Source organism: Heptranchias perlo, unplaced genomic scaffold (genome assembly GCF_035084215.1).
Source record: "Heptranchias perlo isolate sHepPer1 unplaced genomic scaffold, sHepPer1.hap1 HAP1_SCAFFOLD_418, whole genome shotgun sequence".
Taxonomy (NCBI): Eukaryota; Metazoa; Chordata; class Chondrichthyes; order Hexanchiformes; family Hexanchidae; genus Heptranchias; species Heptranchias perlo.
In genome coordinates this window covers 2,513-20,042 of record NW_027139430.1, presented here as the reverse complement: position 1 = coordinate 20,042, position 17,530 = coordinate 2,513, and the positions used below count along the sequence as shown (strand labels likewise).

At 53.6% G+C, this 17,530-nt stretch overlaps 1 protein-coding gene across 1 annotated transcript; it reads left to right on the top strand.

Moving 5' to 3' along the window:
* Nucleotides 1-2,678: 2,678 nt before the first annotated feature.
* Nucleotides 2,679-9,520, top strand: LOC137312318 (carbonic anhydrase-like). The gene is made up of 4 exons (XM_067978901.1): nt 2,679-2,825; nt 3,132-3,198; nt 8,123-8,277; nt 9,295-9,520. Exons 1-4 carry the CDS (start codon nt 2,733-2,735, stop codon nt 9,388-9,390), a joined length of 411 nt encoding a protein of 136 aa, XP_067835002.1. The 5' UTR covers nt 2,679-2,732; the 3' UTR covers nt 9,391-9,520.
* The last annotated feature ends 8,010 nt before the right edge of the window (nt 9,521-17,530 follow it).

Here is a 17,530-nt window from a genome sequence, read left to right as displayed (position 1 = left end):
TGTGAGGGAGTGGATGGGTGAGTGTGTGAGGGAGGGTGAGGGAGTGTGAGTGAGTGTGTGTGGGAGGATGAGGGAGTGGGAGTGTGTGTGAGAGTGAGTGAGTGTGAGGGAGGGTGCAGGAGGGTGAGTGAGTGAGTGTGTGAGGGAGTGTGAGTGAGGGAGTTTGAGTGAGGGATTGTGAGTGAGGGAGTCTGAGGGAGTGTGAGGGAGGGTGAAGGAGGGTGAGGGAGTGAGTTTGAGGGAGTGTGAGTGTGTGAGGGAGTGTGAGGGAGTGTGAGTGAGTGTGAGTGAGGGTGAGTGAGGGAGGGTGAGTGAGGGAGTGTGAGGGAGGGAGGGTGAGGGAGTGTGAGTGAGGGAGGTTGTGGGAGGGTAAGGGAGCGTGAGGGAGTATGAGTGAGTGAGGGTGAGGGAGTGAGTGTGAGGGAGGGAGTGGGTGGGTGAGTGGGTGAGGGAGTGTGAGTGAATGTGAGGGAGGGTGAGTGAGTGTGAGTGAGTGTGAGTGAGTATGAGGGAGGGTGAGTGAGGGTGAGGGAGGATGAGGGAGGGTGAGGGAGTGTGAGGGAGTGTGAGTGAGTGAGGGTGAGGGAGTGAGGGAGTGTGAGTGAGTGAGAGTGAGTGAGGGAGTGTGAGTGAGTGAGTGTGAGTGAGTGTGAGGGAGTGTGAGTGAGTGAGTGTGAGTGAGTGTGAGGGAGTGTGAGTGAGGGAGTGAGTGAGTGTGAGGGAGTGTGAGTGAGGGAGTGAGTGTGTGTGAGGGAGTGTGAGTGAGGGAGTGAGTGAGTGTGAGGGAGTGTGAGTGAGGAGTGAGGGAGTGTGAGTGAGGGAGTGTGAGGGAGTGTGAGTGAGGGAGTGAGGGAGTGTGAGTGAGGGAGTGTGAGTGAGGGAGTGAGTGAGGGAGTGAGGGAGTGTGAGGGAGTGAGTGAGTGTGAGGGAGTGTGAGTGAGGGAGTGAGGGAGGGTGAGTGAGTGAGTGTGAGGGAGTGTGAGTGAGGGAGTGTGAGTGAGGGAGTGTGAGTGAGGGAGTGAGGGAGTGTGAGTGAGGGAGTGAGTGAGTGAGTGAGTGAGTGTGAGGGAGTGTGTGGAGTGAGGGTGTGAGGGAGTGTGGTGAGGGAGTGAGTGAGGTGTGAGTGAGTGTGAGTGAGGGTGTGAGGGAGTGAGTGAGTGTGTGAGTGTGAGGGAGTGTGAGTGAGTGGAGTGTGGAGTGTGAGGGAGTGTGAGTGAGTGAGTGAGTGTGAGGGAGTGTGAGTGAGGGAGTGTGGGAGTGTGAGGGAGTGTGAGGAGTGTGAGGGAGTGTGAGTGGGTGTGAGTGAGTGTGGGAGTGTGAGTGAGGGAGTGTGGTGAGGAGTGTGAGTGAGGGAGTGTGGGAGGGAGTGTGGGAGTGTGAGGGAGTGTGAGTGAGGGAGTGTGTGGGAGTGTGAGGGAGTGTGAGTGAGGGAGTGTGAGTGAGTGTGAGGGTGTGAGTGAGGGAGTGTGAGTGAGGGTGTGAGTGTGAGTGAGTGGTGTGAGTGTGAGGGAGTGTGAGTGAGGGAGTGTGAGTGGAGGGAGTGAGTGGAGTGTGTGTGAGGGTGAGTGAGGGAGTGTGAGTGAGGGAGTGTGAGTGAGGGTGTGTGAGGGAGTGTGTGTGTGTGAGTGAGTGTGTGGGAGTGTGGGAGTGAGTGGGTGAGTGAGTGTGAGTGAGTGTGAGGGGAGTGTGAGGGTGTGAGTGAGTGTGAGTGGAGTGTGTGTGAGTGAGTGAGGTGAGGGTGTGGGAGTGTGTGTGAGTGTGTGAGGGGTGTGAGTGAGTGTGGTGTGGGAGTGTGAGTGAGTGAGTGTGAGTGTGAGTGAGTGTGAGGGAGTGTGAGTGGGTGAGTGGAGTGTGGAGTGTGAGTGAGTGAGTGTGAGGGAGTGTGAGGGAGTGTGTGAGGGAGTGAGGGAGTGTGAGTGAGTGAGTGTGAGTGTGTGTGAGGGAGTGTGAGTGAGTGTGAGTGAGTGTGAGTGAGGGGTGTGAGTGAGGGAGTGTGAGGGAGTGTGAGTGAGTGTGTGTGAGGGAGAGTGTGAGGGAGTGTGAGTGTGAGTGAGTGTGAGTGAGTGAGTGTGAGGGAGGTGAGGAGGGTGTGAGTGAGGTGTGAGTGAGTGAGTGTGAGGGAGTGTGAGTGAGTGTGTGTGTGAGTGTGAGTGAGGTGTGTGAGGGAGTGTGAGGGAGTGTGAGTGAGGTGTGGTGAGGGAGTGTGTGAGGTGGTGAGTGGAGTGTGAGGGAGTGTGAGTGAGGGAGTGAGGGGTGTGAGTGAGTGAGTGTGAGGGAGTGTGAGTGAGGGAGTGTGAGTGAGTGTGAGTGAGGGAGTGTGAGGGAGTGTGAGTGAGGGAGTGTGAGGGAGTGTGAGTGAGTGTGAGTGAGGGAGTGTGAGGGAGTGTGAGGGAGTGTGAGGGAGTGTGAGTGAGTGTGAGTGAGTGAGTGTGAGGGAGTGAGTGAGTGTGAGGGAGGTGAGGGAGTGAGTGAGTGAGTGTGAGTGAGTGTGAGGGAGTGTGAGTGTGAGTGTGAGTGAGGAGTGTGAGTGAGTGTGAGTGAGGGAGTGTGAGGGAGTGTGAGGGAGTGTGAGTGAGGGAGTGTGAGGGAGTGTGAGTGAGTGTGAGTGAGGGAGTGTGAGGGAGTGTGAGTGAGGGAGTGTGAGGGAGTGTGAGGGAGTGTGAGTGAGGGAGTGTGAGTGAGGGAGTCAGTCCCAGTCCTGCACCCAGTGACTCTCTCTGTTTTTTCTGGAGATGCACCTTGTTTTCTGGAATGTTCGATATCTCAACTCAGAAGAAGCCACAAAATCCCCGGAGGGTCTCGCTGTGATCGCCATCTTCTTCAAGGTAAGAACACCCCCCCTTATAGGGGGGTCCGTGACGGAGAGACTCCCTCACAGGGGGATCCCTGACGGAGAGACTCCCTCACAGGGGGGTCCCTGACGGAGAGACTCCCTCACAGGGGGGTCCCTGACGGAGAGACTCCCTCACAGGGGGGTCCCTGACGGAGAGACTCCCTCTTTAAACGGGGTCCCTGACGGAGAGACTCCCTCTTTAAAGAGGGTCCCTGACGGAGAGACTCCCCCTTTAGAGGGGGTATTTTGAGGTTGATGGACAATCTCCTCACCGCACTCTTCTCTCTCTTGTTGAAAGGTGACTCCGAGATCAAACCACGCTTTGGAACCAGTCGTTAAATTGCTTCCACACGTCAGATACAAAGGTAGGCCAATGGGGTCACTGTATCTGACATGTCCTCTCCGATAGACCAATCCCACCTTCTCCCCATCTCCCTCACTCCCACCCTCTCCCCATCTCTCTCAATCCCACCTTCTCCCCATCTCCCTCAATCCCACCTTCTCCCCATCTCCCTCAATCCCACCTTCTCCCCATCTCCCTCAATCCCACCTTCTCCCCATCTCTCTCAATCCCACCTTCTCCCCATCTCTCTCAATCCCACCTTCTCCCCATCTCCCTCAATCCCACCTTCTCCCCATCTCCCTCAATCCCACCTTCTCCCCATCTCTCTCAATCCCAACTTCTCCCCATCTCCCTCACTCCCACCCTCTCCCCATCTCCCTCAATCCCACCTTCTCCCCATCTCCCTCAATCCCACCTTCTCCCCATCTCCCTCAATCCCACCTTCTCCCCATCTCCCTCAATCCCACCTTCTCCCCATCTCTCTCAATCCCACCTTCTCCCCGTCTCTCTCAATCCCACCTTCTCCCCGTCTCCCTCAATCCCACCTTCTCCCCATCTCCCTCACTCCCACCCTCTCCCCATCTCTCTCAATCCCACCTTCTCCCCATCTCCCTCAATCCCACCTTCTCCCCATCTCTCTCAATCTCACCTTCTCCCCATCTCCCTCAATCCCACCTTCTCCCCATCTCCCTCAATCCCACCTTCTCCCCATCTCCCTCAATCCCACCTTCTCCCCGTCTCTCTCACTCCCACCCTCTCCCCATCTCCCTCAATCCCACCTTCTCCCCATCTCCCTCAATCCCACCTTCTCCCCATCTCCCTCAATCCCACCTTCTCCCCGTCTCCCTCGCTCCCACCTTCTCCCCATCTCCCTCGCTCCCACCTTCTCCCCATCTCCCTCGCTCCCACCTTCTCCCCATCTCCCTCGCTCCCACCTTCTCCCCATCTCCCTCGCTCCCACCTTCTCCCCATCTCCCTCGCTCCCACCTTCTCCCCATCTCCCTCGCTCCCACCCTCTCCCCATCTCCCTCAATCCCACCTTCTCCCCATCTCTCTCAATCCCACCTTCTCCCCATCTCCCTCAATCCCCCCTTCTCCCCGTCTCTCTCAATCCCACCTTCTCCCCATCTCTCTCAATCCCACCTTTTCCCATCTCTCTCAATCCCACCCTCTCCCCATCTCTCTCAATCCCACCTTCTCCCCATCTCTCTCAATCCCACCTTCTCCCCATCTCTCTCAATCCCACCTTCTCCCCATCTCCCTCGTTCCCACCCTCTCCCCATCTCCCTCAATCCCACCTTCTCCCCATCTCCCTCAATCCCACCTTCTCCCCATCTCTCTCACTCCCACCTTCTCCCCATCTCTCTCAATCCCACCTTCTCCCCATCTCCCTCAATCCCACCTTCTCCCCATCTCCCTCAATCCCACCTTCACCCCATCTCTCTCACTCCCACCTTCTCCCCATCTCTCTCAATCCCACCTTCTCCCCATCTCCCTCAATCCCACCTTCTCACCATCTCCCTCAATCCCACCTTCTCCCCAGCTCTCTCAATCCCACCTTCTCCCCATCTCCCTCAATCCCACCTTCTCCCCATCTCCCTCAATCCCACCTTCTCCCCATCTCCCTCAACCCCACCTTCTCCCCATCTCCCTCAATCCCACCTTCACCCCATCTCCCTCAATCCCCACCTTCTCCCCATCTCCCTCAATCCCACCTTCTCCCCATCTCCCTCGCTCCCACCTTCTCCCCATCTCCCTCAATCCCCCCTTCTCCCCGTCTCTCTCAATCCCACCTTCTCCCCATCTCTCTCAATCCCACCTTTCCCATCTCTCTCAATCCCACCCTCTCCCCATCTCCCTCAATCCCACCTTCTCCCCATCTCTCTCACTCCCACCTTCTCCCCATCTCCCTCAATCCCACCTTCTCCCCATCTCCCTCAATCCCACCTTCTCCCCATCTCTCTCACTCCCACCTTCTCCCCATCTCTCTCAATCCCACCCTCTCCCCATCTCCCTCAATCCCACCTTCTCCCCATCTCTCTCACTCCCACCTTCTCCCCATCTCCCTCACTCCCACCTTCTCCCCATCTCCCTCAATCCCACCTTCTCCCCATCTCTCTCAATCCCACCTTCTCCCCATCTCCCTCGCTCCCACCCACTCCCCATCTCCCTCAATCCCACCTTCTCCCCATCTCCCTCAATCCCACCTTCTCCCCATCTCTCTCACTCCCACCTCTCCCCAACTCTCTCAATCCCACCTCTCCCCATCTCCCTCAATCCCACCTCTCCCCATCTCCCACAATCCCACCTTCTCCCCACTCACCACTCCCACCTTCTCCCCAACTCTCACAATCCCACCTTCTCCCCATCTCCCTCAATCCCACCTTCTCACCAACACCCTCAATCCCACCTTCTCCCCACTCTCTCAATCCCACCTTCTCCCCATCTCCCTCATCCCACCTTCTCCCCATCTCCCCAATCCCACCTCTCCCCAACTCCCTCAACCCCACCTCTCCCCATCTCCCTCAATCCCACCTCTCCCCATCACCCTCATCCCCACCTCTCCCCATCTCCCTCAACCCACCTCTCCCCATCTCCCTCGCTCCCACCTTCTCCCCATCTCCCTCAATCCCCCCTTCTCCCCGTCTCTCTCAATCCCACCTTCTCCCCATCACTCTCAATCCCACCTTCCCCATCTCTCCCAACCCACCCACTCCCCATCACCCTCAAACCCACCTTCCCCCATCTCCTCACACCCACCTCTCCCCAACACCCTCACACCCACCTTCCCCCATCACCCTCAATCCCACCTTCACCCCATCACTCTCACTCCCACCTTCTCCCCAACTCCTCAATCCCACCCACTCCCCAACACCCTCAATCCCACCTCACCCCATCACTCTCACTCCCACCTCTCCCCATCTCCCTCACTCCCACCTCCCCCAACACCCTCAACCCACCTCTCCCCAACTCCCACAACCCACCTCCCCCAACACCCCACACCCCACCTTCACCCCATCTCCCTCAATCCCACCTTCTCCCCATCTCCCTCAATCCCACCTTCTCCCCATCTCCCTCAATCCCACCTTCTCCCCATCTCTCTCAATCCCACCTTCTCCCCATCTCTCTCAATCCCCACCTTCTCCCCATCTCTCTCAATCCCACCTTCTCCCCATCTCCCTCAATCCCACCTTCTCACCATCTCCCTCAATCCCACCTTCTCCCCATCTCCCTCACTCCCACCTTCTCCCCATCTCCCTCAATCCCACCTTCTCCCCATCTCCCTCACTCCCACCTTCTCCCCATCTCCCTCAATCCCACCCTTTCCCCATCTCTCTCAATCCCACCTTCTCCCCATCTCCCTCAATCCCACCTTCTCCCCATCTCCCTCAATCCCACCTTCTCCCCATCTCCCTCAATCCCACCTTCTCCCCATCTCTCTCAATCCCACCTTCTCCCCATCTCTCTCAATCCCAATTTCTCCCCATCTCCCTCAATCCCACCTTCTCCCCATCTCCCTCAATCCCACCTTCTCCCCATCTCCCTCAATCCCACCTTCTCCCCATCTCCCTCAATCCCACCTTCTCCCCGTCTCCCTCAATCCCACCTTCTCCCCGTCTCCCTCAATCCCACCTTCTCCCCATCTCTCTCAATCCCACCTTCTCCCCATCTCCCTCAATCCCACCTTCTCCCCATCTCCCTCAATCCCACCTTCTCCCCATCTCCCTCAATCCCACCTTCTCCCCATCTCTCTCAATCCCACCTTCTCCCCATCTCTCTCACTCCCACCCTCTCCCCATCTCCCTCAATCCCACCTTCTCCCAATCTCCCTCAATCCCACCTTCTCCCCATCTCCCTCAATCCCACCTTCTCCCCATCTCCCTCAATCTCACCTTCTCCCCATCTCCCTCAATCCCACCTTCTCCCCATCTCCCTCAATCCCACCTTCTCCCCATCTCCCTCAATCCTACCTTCTCCCCGTCTCCCTCAATCCCACCTTCTCCCCATCTCCCTCAATCCCACCTTCTCCCCGTCTCCCTCAATCCCACCCTCTCCCCATCTCCCTCGCTCCCACCTTCTCCCCATCTCTCTCAATCCCACCTTCTCCCCATCTCCCTCAATCCCACCTTCTCCCCATCTCCCTCAATCCCACCTTCTCCCCATCTCCCTCAATCCCACCTTCACCCCATCTCTCTCAATCCCACCTTCTCCCCATCCCCCTCAATCCCACCTTCTCCCCATCTCCCTCACTCCCACCTTCTCCCCATCTCCCTCAATCCCACCTTCTCCCCATCTCCCTCAATCCCACCTTCTCCCCATCTCCCTCAATCCCACCTTCTCCCCATCTCCCTCAATCCCACCTTCTCCCCATCTCCCTCAATCCCACCTTCTCCCCATCTCCCTCAATCCCACCTTCTCCCCATCTCTCTCAATCCCACCTTCTCCCCATCTCTCTCAATCCCACCTTCTCCCATCTCTCTCAATCCCACCTTCTCCCCATCTCTCTCAATCCCAACTTCTCCCCATCTCTCTCAATCCCACCTTCTCCCCATCTCCCTCAATCCCACCTTCTCCCCATCTCTCTCAATCCCACCTTCTCCCCATCTCTCTCAATCCCACCTTCTCCCCATCTCTCTCAATCCCACCTTCTCCCCATCTCCCTCAATCCCACCTTCTCCCCATCTCCCTCAATCCCACCTTCTCCCCATCTCTCTCAATCCCACCTTCTCCCCGTCTCTCTCAATCCCACCTTCTCCCCATCTCGCTCAATCCCACCTTCTCCCCATCTCTCTCAATCCCACCTTCTCCCCATCTCTCTCAATCCCACCTTCTCCCCATCTCCCTCAATCCCACCTTCTCCCCATCTCCCTCACCGCCCCCCCAAGCCCGGAGAAATCTGACGCCCCCTTTTCCTTCTTCTTGTCTTGTCGCCTCTTCTACCGAAGGTCAGAAAAGGACCCTCTCCCTGAACCTGGAGAAGATCATCCCTTGGAAGCTTGCTCCTTTCTACAGATACCGCGGCTCTTTGACCACACCTCCCTGCGCAGAGAACGTCATCTGGACCGTGCTGGACCAGCCCATGCACATGAGTGTCTCCCAGGTAATATATTTCAGTCGGCAAACCCCCCACCCCAACCCCCCCTGCTCTGGCCCAGAGCTACCTGGGCATCAGGATTTGGTACCTTGTCGGGTTTGGGGGCAGATACTTGCCCCAGGCAGAGGGGTCGGAGGGGCTCCTCTCTCTCCGATTGGGGGGTGGGGGTTGGGTCAGTGGGTCGCTGACCTTTCACCCTGTGCTCAGATCTCTGTAGCTGACCACTGACCATTCAAAGGACCTGGACTGTGCAGAAGATGATCGGACAGGCTGAGGGAACGCTGGTCTTTATATCGAGAGGACTCGAATACAAGAGGGCGGGGGGGTGGGGTGGAGGTTTTGCTCGGGCTGGACACAGCCCCTGGTCAGACCGCACCTGGAGCACTGCGTCCAGTTCTGGGCACCGCACCTTCGGAAGGACATGCCGGCCTTGGAGGGAGGGCAGCGCAGGTTTACCAGAACGAACCCCGGACTCAGAGGGTTCGATCACGAGGAGCGATTACACAAACTGGGTTCGTGCTCCCGGGAATCTCGACGGTCAAGGGGTTGGTTTGATCGAAGAGATTAAGGGGAGTTGATGGGGTGGAGAGAGAGAGAGAAACTATCTCCCGTTGGTTTGCGGAGTCCAGGACTGGGGGACAGAGCCTGAAAATTAGGGCCAGGAGGGGGAGGTGGGACACGCAAAGGGAGGGAGGAGTTCGGAACCCTCTTCCCCCAAAGGGCAGTCGATGCTCGATTGTTAATCTTAAAGCCGAGATCGATGGGTTTTTGTCAGCCGGAGGGTGTTGAGGGGCTGAGGCGGGGAGATGGAGATCGGTCGCAGGTCAGGCCATGGTCTCATTGAACGGCTGGAACGGGCTCGAGGGGCAGAGTGGCCTCCTCCTGTCCCTAAGCGGAGGGCTCCTCTCTCTCTCTCTCTCTCTCTCTGACTGAGGTGGGGAGTGGGTGGAGGACTGTGGGGGGGTCAGGGTTAGGGTCATTGGGTCTGGGCCACCTCGACCTCTCACCCTCTCTGCCTTACAGTACAAAATGTTTGTCCGCAATTCAAAGTGGGACCTCAACAACTACCGACCTGTCCAGTCGATGAACGGCCGTCCAGTGGAGCTCTGCAACGGCTGACCTCCGAGCAGCCCACCAAATCCCTCCCCACCGCCCGGACCCTTCACAGCCACACTTCAGATCCAACTTACAGTGGGGGGGAACATCACCATCGTCGGATGATCAATAATAAACCAATTGAGATCCGAAACTCTCTGTGTTATGTCTTCTTTTTACAAACAAGGTACAAGAAGCTAGGGAGTGATGCTAAACCTTTATAAAACATCGGGTTGGGCCTCAACTGGAGCATTGTGTCCCAATTCTGGGCTCCGCACTTTAGGAAGGATGTCCAGGGCCTTAGAGAGGGTGCGGAGGAGATTTCCCAGAATGGGACCAGGGGACGAGGGACCTCAGTTGCGTGGAGAGACTGGGAATTGTTCTCCTCAGAGCGGAGAAAGTTAAGGGGAGATTTCCCAGAATGGGACCAGGGGATGAGGGACCTCAGTTGCGTGGAGAGACTGGGAATTGTTCTCCTCAGAGCGGAGAAAGTTAAGGGGAGATTTCCCAGAATGGGACCAGGGGATGAGGGACCTCAGTTATGTGGAGAGACTGGAGAAACTGGGAATTGTTCTCCTCAGAGCAGAGAAGGTTAAGGGGAGATTTCCCAGAATGGGACCAGGGGATGAGGGACCTCAGTCATGTGGAGAGACTGGAGAAACTGGGAATTGTTCTCCTCAGAGCAGAGAAGGTTAAGAGGAGATTTCCCAGAATGGGACCAGGGGATGAGGGACCTCAGTTACGTGGAGAGACTGGAGAAACTGGGAATTGTTCTCCTCAGAGCAGAGAAGGTTAAGGGGAGATTTCCCAGAATGGGACCAGGGGATGAGGGACCTCAGTTGCGTGGAGAGACTGGGAATTGTTCTCCTCAGAGCGGAGAAAGTTAAGGGGAGATTTCCCAGAATGGGACCAGGGGATGAGGGACCTCAGTTACGTGGAGAGACTGGAGAAACTGGGAATTGTTCTCCTCAGAGCAGAGAAGGTTAAGGGGAGATTTCCCAGAATGGGACCAGGGATGAATATAAAAACAGGGAGGTATTGCTGCAGTTATATAAGGTATTGGTGAGACCGCACCTGGAATACTGCATACAGTTTTGGTCTCCATACTTAAGAAAAGATATACTTGCTCTCGAGGCAGTACAAAGAAGGTTCACTCGGTTAATCCCGGGGATGAGGGGGTGGACATATGAGGAGAGGTTGAGTAGATTGGGACTCTACTCATTGGAGTTCAGAAGAATGAGAGGCGATCTTATTGAAACATATAAGATTGTGAAGGGGCTTGATCGGGTGGATGCGGTAAGGATGTTCCCAAGGATGGGTGAAACTAGAACTAGGGGGCATAATCTTAGAATAAGGGGCTGCTCTTTCAAAACTGAGATGAGGAGAAACTTCTTCACTCAGAGGGTGGTAGGTCTGTGGAATTTGCTGCCCCAGGAAGCTGTGGAAGCTCCATCATTAAATAAATTTAAAACAGAAATAGACAGTTTCTGAGAAGCAAAGGGAATTAGGGGTTATGGGGAGCGGGCAGGAAATTGGACATGAAGCTGAGTTTGGACCGGTCAAGGCCCTGTGGGTGGCGTAGAGGGCCCAGGGGCTGAGTGGCCGGGTCCTGCTCCTACTTCTTGTGTTCTTTAGATTTGAGGTTAGGATCAGATCAGCCATGATCTTATTGAATGGCGGAGCAGGCTCGAGGGGCCGATTGGCCTACTCCTGCTCCTATTTCTTATGTTCTTATCAACTCAGTTGCGCGGAGAGGCAGCAGAAACTGGGAATTGTTCTCCTCAGAGCAGAGAAGGTTAAGGGGAGATTTCCCAGAATGGGACCAGGGGATGAGGGACCTGAGTTGCGTGGAGAGGCAGGAGAAACTGGGAATTGTTCTCCTCAGAGCAGAGAAGGTTAAGGGGACATTTCCCAGAATGGGACCAGGGATGAGGGACCTCAGTTGCGTAGAGAGACTGGAGAAACTGGGAATTGTTCTCCTCAGAGCAGAGAAGGTTAAGGGGAGATTTCCCAGAATGGGACCAGGGGATGAGGGACCTCAGTGATGTGGAGAGACTGGAGAAACTGGGAATTGTTCTCCTCAGAGCAGAGAAGGTTAAGGGGAGATTTAATCGAGGGGTTTGAAATCACGAGGGGTTTTGATTGAGTAAATAAGGAGAGAGTGTTTCCCAGTGGGCAGGAGGGTCGGGGACCAGAGGACACAGATTTAAGATAATTGGGGAAAGAGGGGGAGACGGGGAGAATGTTTTTTTACGCAGCGAGACGCGATGATCTGGAATTCGCTCCCTGAAAGGGCGGTGGGAACAGATTCAATAATAACTTTCAAAAGGGGGGGAATACTCGAAGGGGGAAAATTTACAGGGCGACGGGGGGGGGAAAGAGCCGGAGGAATTAATTGGAGAGCTCTCTCACAGACCTAGCACAGGCCCGACAGGCAGAGCGGCCTCCTCCTGTGCTGTGCGGTTCTGCAATCCTTTGATTGCTCCCTGGCTTGTTGGAACAGCTCCGCGTCTTATTTAATCTCACGACGAATGGACTCGTGCCAACACTCATACCTGGCCCGGAGTGAACACTTGGTATCCTGTTTACCTTCTCAGCGTGGAGGTGATGTGTAACAAGGAGCTTGTTCGAACCAGGTCCCATCCCGCCTACGGACGAGCTCCAGTCAGGGCTTTCCGAGACACCTCACCATCTCAATTACTGGGAACTGGAGCAGAGTCAGAGACGTTAAACCGAGGGCCCCGTCTGCCCCCCTCTCTCGGGCGGGTGTAAAAGATCCCACGGCCCACTATTGGAAGAAGAGCAGGGGGGGAGGGGAGTTCTCCCCGGGGTCCTGGGCCCCGATATTTATCCCTCGATCGACATCACTAAAAAAAAAACCAGATGATCTGGGTCGTTTATCACGTCGCTGTTTGTGGGATCTTGCTGTGCGCAAATCGGCTGCTGCGTTTCCCACATTACAACAGTGAGCGCACCTCAAAAAAAGTCCTTCATTGGCCGTGAAGCTTTGGGACGTCCTGAGGTGGTGAAAGGGGCCGGAGAGAAATGGGAGATCTCTCCTTATTTCTCTCTCACTTTCTCTCTCTCTCTATCTCTTACTTTCTCTCTCTTTCTATCTCTTCCTTTCTCTCTATTTCTCTCTATCTCTCTTTCTCTTTCTTTCTCTCTCTCTTACGTTCTCTCTTTCTCTCTCTCTTACTTTCTCTCTCTCTTTCTCTCTCCCTCTTACTTTCTCTCTCTTACTTTCTCTCTCCATCTCACTCTCTCTATCTCTTTCTCTCTCTCTCTATCTCTTTCTCTCTCCCTCTTACTTTCTCTCTCTTACTTTCTCTCTCTCTTTCTCTCTGTCACTTTCCTTATCTGTCTCTATCTCTCTTACTTTCTCTCTCTCTATCTATCTCTTTCTCTCACTACCTATTTCTCTCTCTCCCTCTCTCTAGCTCATTCCTTCTCTCTCTTTCTTTCTCTCTCTCGATCTATCTCTTCCTCTCTCTCTATCTCTTTCTCTCTCTCTCCAGCTCTTTCCTTCTCTCTCTTTTTTTCTCTCTCTCTCTTTCTTTCTCTCTCTATCTCTTTCTTTCTCTCTCTTTCTATCTCTTTCTTTCTCTCTCTATCTTTCTCTCTCTGTCTCTCTATCTTTCTCTCTATCTTTCTCTCTCTCTCCATCTCTTTCTCTCTCTCTCCCTCTCTATCTTTCTCTCTCTCTATCTCTTTCTCTCTCTCTTTCTCTCTGTCACTTTCCTTATCTGTCTCTATCTCTCTTACTTTCTCTCTCTCTATCTATCTCTTTCTCTCACTATCTATTTCTCTCTCTCCCTCTCTCCAGCTCATTCCTTCTCTCTTTCTTTCTCTGTCTCTATCTATCTCTTCCTCTCTCTCCATCTCTTTCTCTCTCCCTCTCTATCTTTCTCTCTCTCTATCTCTTTCTCTCTCTCTTTCTCTCTGTCACTTTCCTTATCTGTCTCTATCTCTCTTACTTTCTCTCTCTCGATCTATCTCTTTCTCTCACTATCTATTTCTCTCTCTCCCTCTCTCTAGCTCATTCCTTCTCTCTCTTTCTTTCTCTCTCTCTAGCTATCTCTTCCTCTCTATCTCTTTCTCTCTCTCTAGCTCTTTCCTTCTCTCTTTTTTTCTCTCTCTCTCTTTCTTTCTCTCTCTATCTCTTTCTTTCTCTCTCTTTCTATCTCTTTCTTTCTCTCTCTATCTTTCTCTCTCTGTCTCTCTATCTTTCTTTCGATCTTTCTCTCTATCTTTCTCTCTCTCTCCATCTCTTTCTCTCCCTCTCTATCTTTCTCTCTCTCTATCTCTTTCTCTCTCTCTTTCTCTCTGTCACTTTCCTTATCTGTCTCTATCTCTCTTACTTTCTCTCTCTCTACCTATCTCTTTCTCTCACTATCTATTTCTCTCTCTCCCTCTCTCGAGCTCATTCCTTCTCTCTCTTTCTTTCTCTCACTCTATCTATCTCTTCCTCTCTCTCTATCTCTTTCTCTCTCCCTCTCTATCTTTCTCTCTCTCTATCTCTTTCTCTCTCTCTTTCTCTCTGTCACTTTCCTTATCTGTCTCTATCTCTCTTACTTTCTCTCTCTCTATCTATCTCTTTCTCTCACTATCTATTTCTCTCTCTCCCTCTCTCTCGCTCATTCCTTCTCTCTCTTTCTTTCTCTCTCTCTAGCTATCTCTTCCTCTCTCTCTATCTCTTTCTCTCTCTCTCCAGCTCTTTCCTTTTCTCTCTTTTTTTCTCTCTCTCTCATTCTTTCTCTCTCTATCTCTTTCTTTCTCTCTCTTTCTATCTCTTTCTTTCTCTCTCTATCTTTCTCTCTCTGTCTCTCTATCTCTCTTTCTATCATTCTCTCTCTCTTTCTCTCTCTCTCTCCCTCTCCCTCTCCTTCTCTCTCTCTCTCTATCTCTTTCTCTCTCTATCTCTCTCTCTATCTCTTTCTTTCTTTCTCAGCAAGTCAGCCAGGACTGATTTCTGTTCTGAACCAGTAACTCTGCCTCATTAACCCCCCAATCATTACCTTCCCCTCTTCAGATACACCACTTGGTGATTTTAATCAAGACTGGACTTCCAGCGATTGTGAAATTAATTTCAACAGAAGCAGCAGAAATTTCGATGAATTGTGTTCAAAGGCACAACTGACAAATTACACGGGGCCGTGTGTAACACCCAGCGAGGGAGAGATTATTTTTTTTTATTCGTTCATGGGATGTGGGCGTCGCTGGCATGGCCGGCATTTATCGCCCATCCCTAATTGCCCTTGAGAAGGTGGTGGTGAGCCGCCTTCTTGAACCGCTGCAGTCCGTGTGGTGAAGGTTCTCCCACAGTGCTGTTAGGAAGGGAGTTCCAGGATTTTGACCCAGCGACGATGAAGGAACGGCCGATATATTTCCAAGTCGGGATGGTGTGTGACTCGGAGGGGGACGTGCAGTGGTGTTGTTCCCATGTCCTGCTGCCCTTGTCCTTCTGAGGTGGTAGAGGTCGCGGGTTTGGGAGGTGCTGTCGAAGAAGCCTTGGCGAGTTGCTGCAGTGCATCCTGTGGATGGTACATCACTGCAGCCGCGGTGCGCCCGGTGGTGAAGGGAGTGAATGTTTAGGGTGGGGATGGGGTGCCAATCAAGCGGGCTGCTTTGTCCTGATGGTGTCGAGCTTCTTGAGTGTTGTTGGAGCTGCACTCATCCAGGCAAGTGGAGAGTATTCCATCACACTCCTGACTTGTGCCTTGTAGATGGTGGAAAGGCTTTGGGGAGTCAGGAGTGAGTCACTCGCCGCAGAATACCCAGCCTCTGACCTGCTCTCGCAGCACAGTATTTATATGGCTGGTCCAGTTAAGTTTCTGGTCAATGGTGACCCCCAGGATGTTGATGGTGGGGGATTCGGCGATGGTAATGCATTGAATGTCAAGAGGAGGTGGTTAGACTCTCTCTTGTTGGAGATGGTCATTGCCTGGCACTTATCTGGCGCGAATGTTACTTGCCACTTTATCAGCCCAAGCCTGATGTTGTCCAGGTCTTGCCTGTCATGCAAGGCTCGGACTGCTTCATTATCTGAGGGGTTGCGAATGGAACTGAACACTGTGCAATCATCAGCGAACATTCCCCATTTCTGACCTTCATGGTGGATGGGAAGGTCATTGATGAAGCAGCTGAAGATGGTTGGGCTAGGGACACTGCCCTGAGGAACTCCTGCAGCAATGTCCTGGGGCTGAGATGATTGCCTCCAACAACCACTACCATCTTCCTTTGTGCTAGGTATGACTCCCAGCCACTGGAGGCGTTTTCCCTGATTCCCATTGACTTCAATTTTACTAGGGCTCCTTGGTGCCACACTCGGTCAAATGCTGCCTTGATGTCAAGGGCAGTCACTCTCACCTCACCTCTGGAATTCAGCTCTTTTGTCCATGTTTGGGACCAAGGCTGTAAATGAGGGTCTGGAGCCGAGTGGTCCTGGCGGAACCCAAACTGAGCATCGGGTGAGCAGGTTATTGGTGAGTAATGTGCCGCTTGATAGCACTGTCGACGACACCTTCCATTCACTTTGCTGATGATTGAAGAGTAGACTGATGGGGGCGGTAATTGGCCGATTGGATTTGTCCTGCTTTTTGTGGACAGGACATACCTGGGCAATTTTCCACATTGTCGGGTAGATGCCAGTGTTGTAGCTGTACTGGAACAGCTTGGCTAGAGGCGCAGCTATAGTTCTGGAGCACAAGTCTTCAGCAGTACAGCCGGGATATTGTCGGGGCCCGTCGCCTTTGCTGTATCCAAAGCACTCAGCCGTTTCTTGATATCACGTGGAGTGAATCGAATTGGCCGAAGACTGGCTTCTGTGATGGTGGGGATATCGGGAGGAGGCTGAGATGGATCATCCACTCGGCACTTCTGGCTGAAGATGGTTGCAAATGCTTCAGCCTTGTCTTTTGCACTCACATGCTGGACTCCGCCATCATTGAGGATGGGGATGTTTTGCAGAGCCTCCTCCTCCCGTTAGTTGTTAATTGTCCACCACCATTCACGACTGGATGTGGCAGGACTGCAGAGCTTTGATCTGATCCGTTGGTTGTGGAATCGCTTAGCTCTGTCTATAGCATGTTGCTTCCGCTGTTTAGCATGCATGTAGTCCTGAGTTGTAGCTTCACCAGGTTGGCACCTCATTTTTAGGTACGCCTGGTGCTGCTCCTGGCATGCTCTTCTACACTCCTCATTGAACCAGGGTTGATCCCCTGGCTTGTTGGTAATGGTAGAGTGAGGAATATGCCGGGCCATGAGGTTACAGATTGTGCTGGAATACAATTCTGCTGCTGCTGATGGCCCACAGCGCCTCATGGATGCCCAGTTTTGAGCTGCTCGATCTGTTCTGAATCTATCCCATTTAGCAACGGTGGTAGTGCCACACAACATGTTGGATGGTGTCCTCAGTGCGAAGACGGGACTTCGTCTGCCACGAGGACTGTGCGGTGGTCACTCCTACCAATACTGTCATGGACAGATGCATCTGCGACAGGTAGATTGATGAGGACGGGGTCAAGTAAGTTTTTCCCTCGTGTTGGTTCGCTCACCACCCTGCCGCAGGCCCAGTGTGGCAGCTATGTCCTTCAGGACTCGGCCAGGCTCGGTCAGTAGTGGTGCTACCGAGCCACTCTTGGTGATGGACATTGAAGTCCCCCACCCAGAGTACATTTTGTGCCCTTGCTACCCTCAGTGCTTCCTCCAATTGGTGCTCAACATGGAGGAGGACTGATTCATCAGCTGAGGGAGGACGGTAGGTGGTCATCAGCAGGAGGTTTCCTTGCCCATGTTTGACCTGATACCATGAGATTTCATGGGGTCCAGAGTCAATGTTGAGGGACTCCCAGGGCCACTCCCTCCTGACTGTATATCACTGTACCGCCACCTCTGGTGGGTCTGTCCTGCCGGTGGGACAGGACATACCCAGGGATGGTGATGGAAGAGTCTGGGACGTTGGCTGAAAGATATGATTCTGTGAGTATGGCTATGTCAGGCTGTTGCTTGACTGGTCTGTGGGACAGCTCTCCCAATTTTGGCACAAAGTCCCCAGATGTTAGTGAGAAGGACTTTGTAGGGTCAACTGGGCTTGGTTTGCCATTGTCATGTCCGGTGCCTCGTGGTCCGTCCGTTTTTTTTCTTATTGTGACTGTCTCTCTCT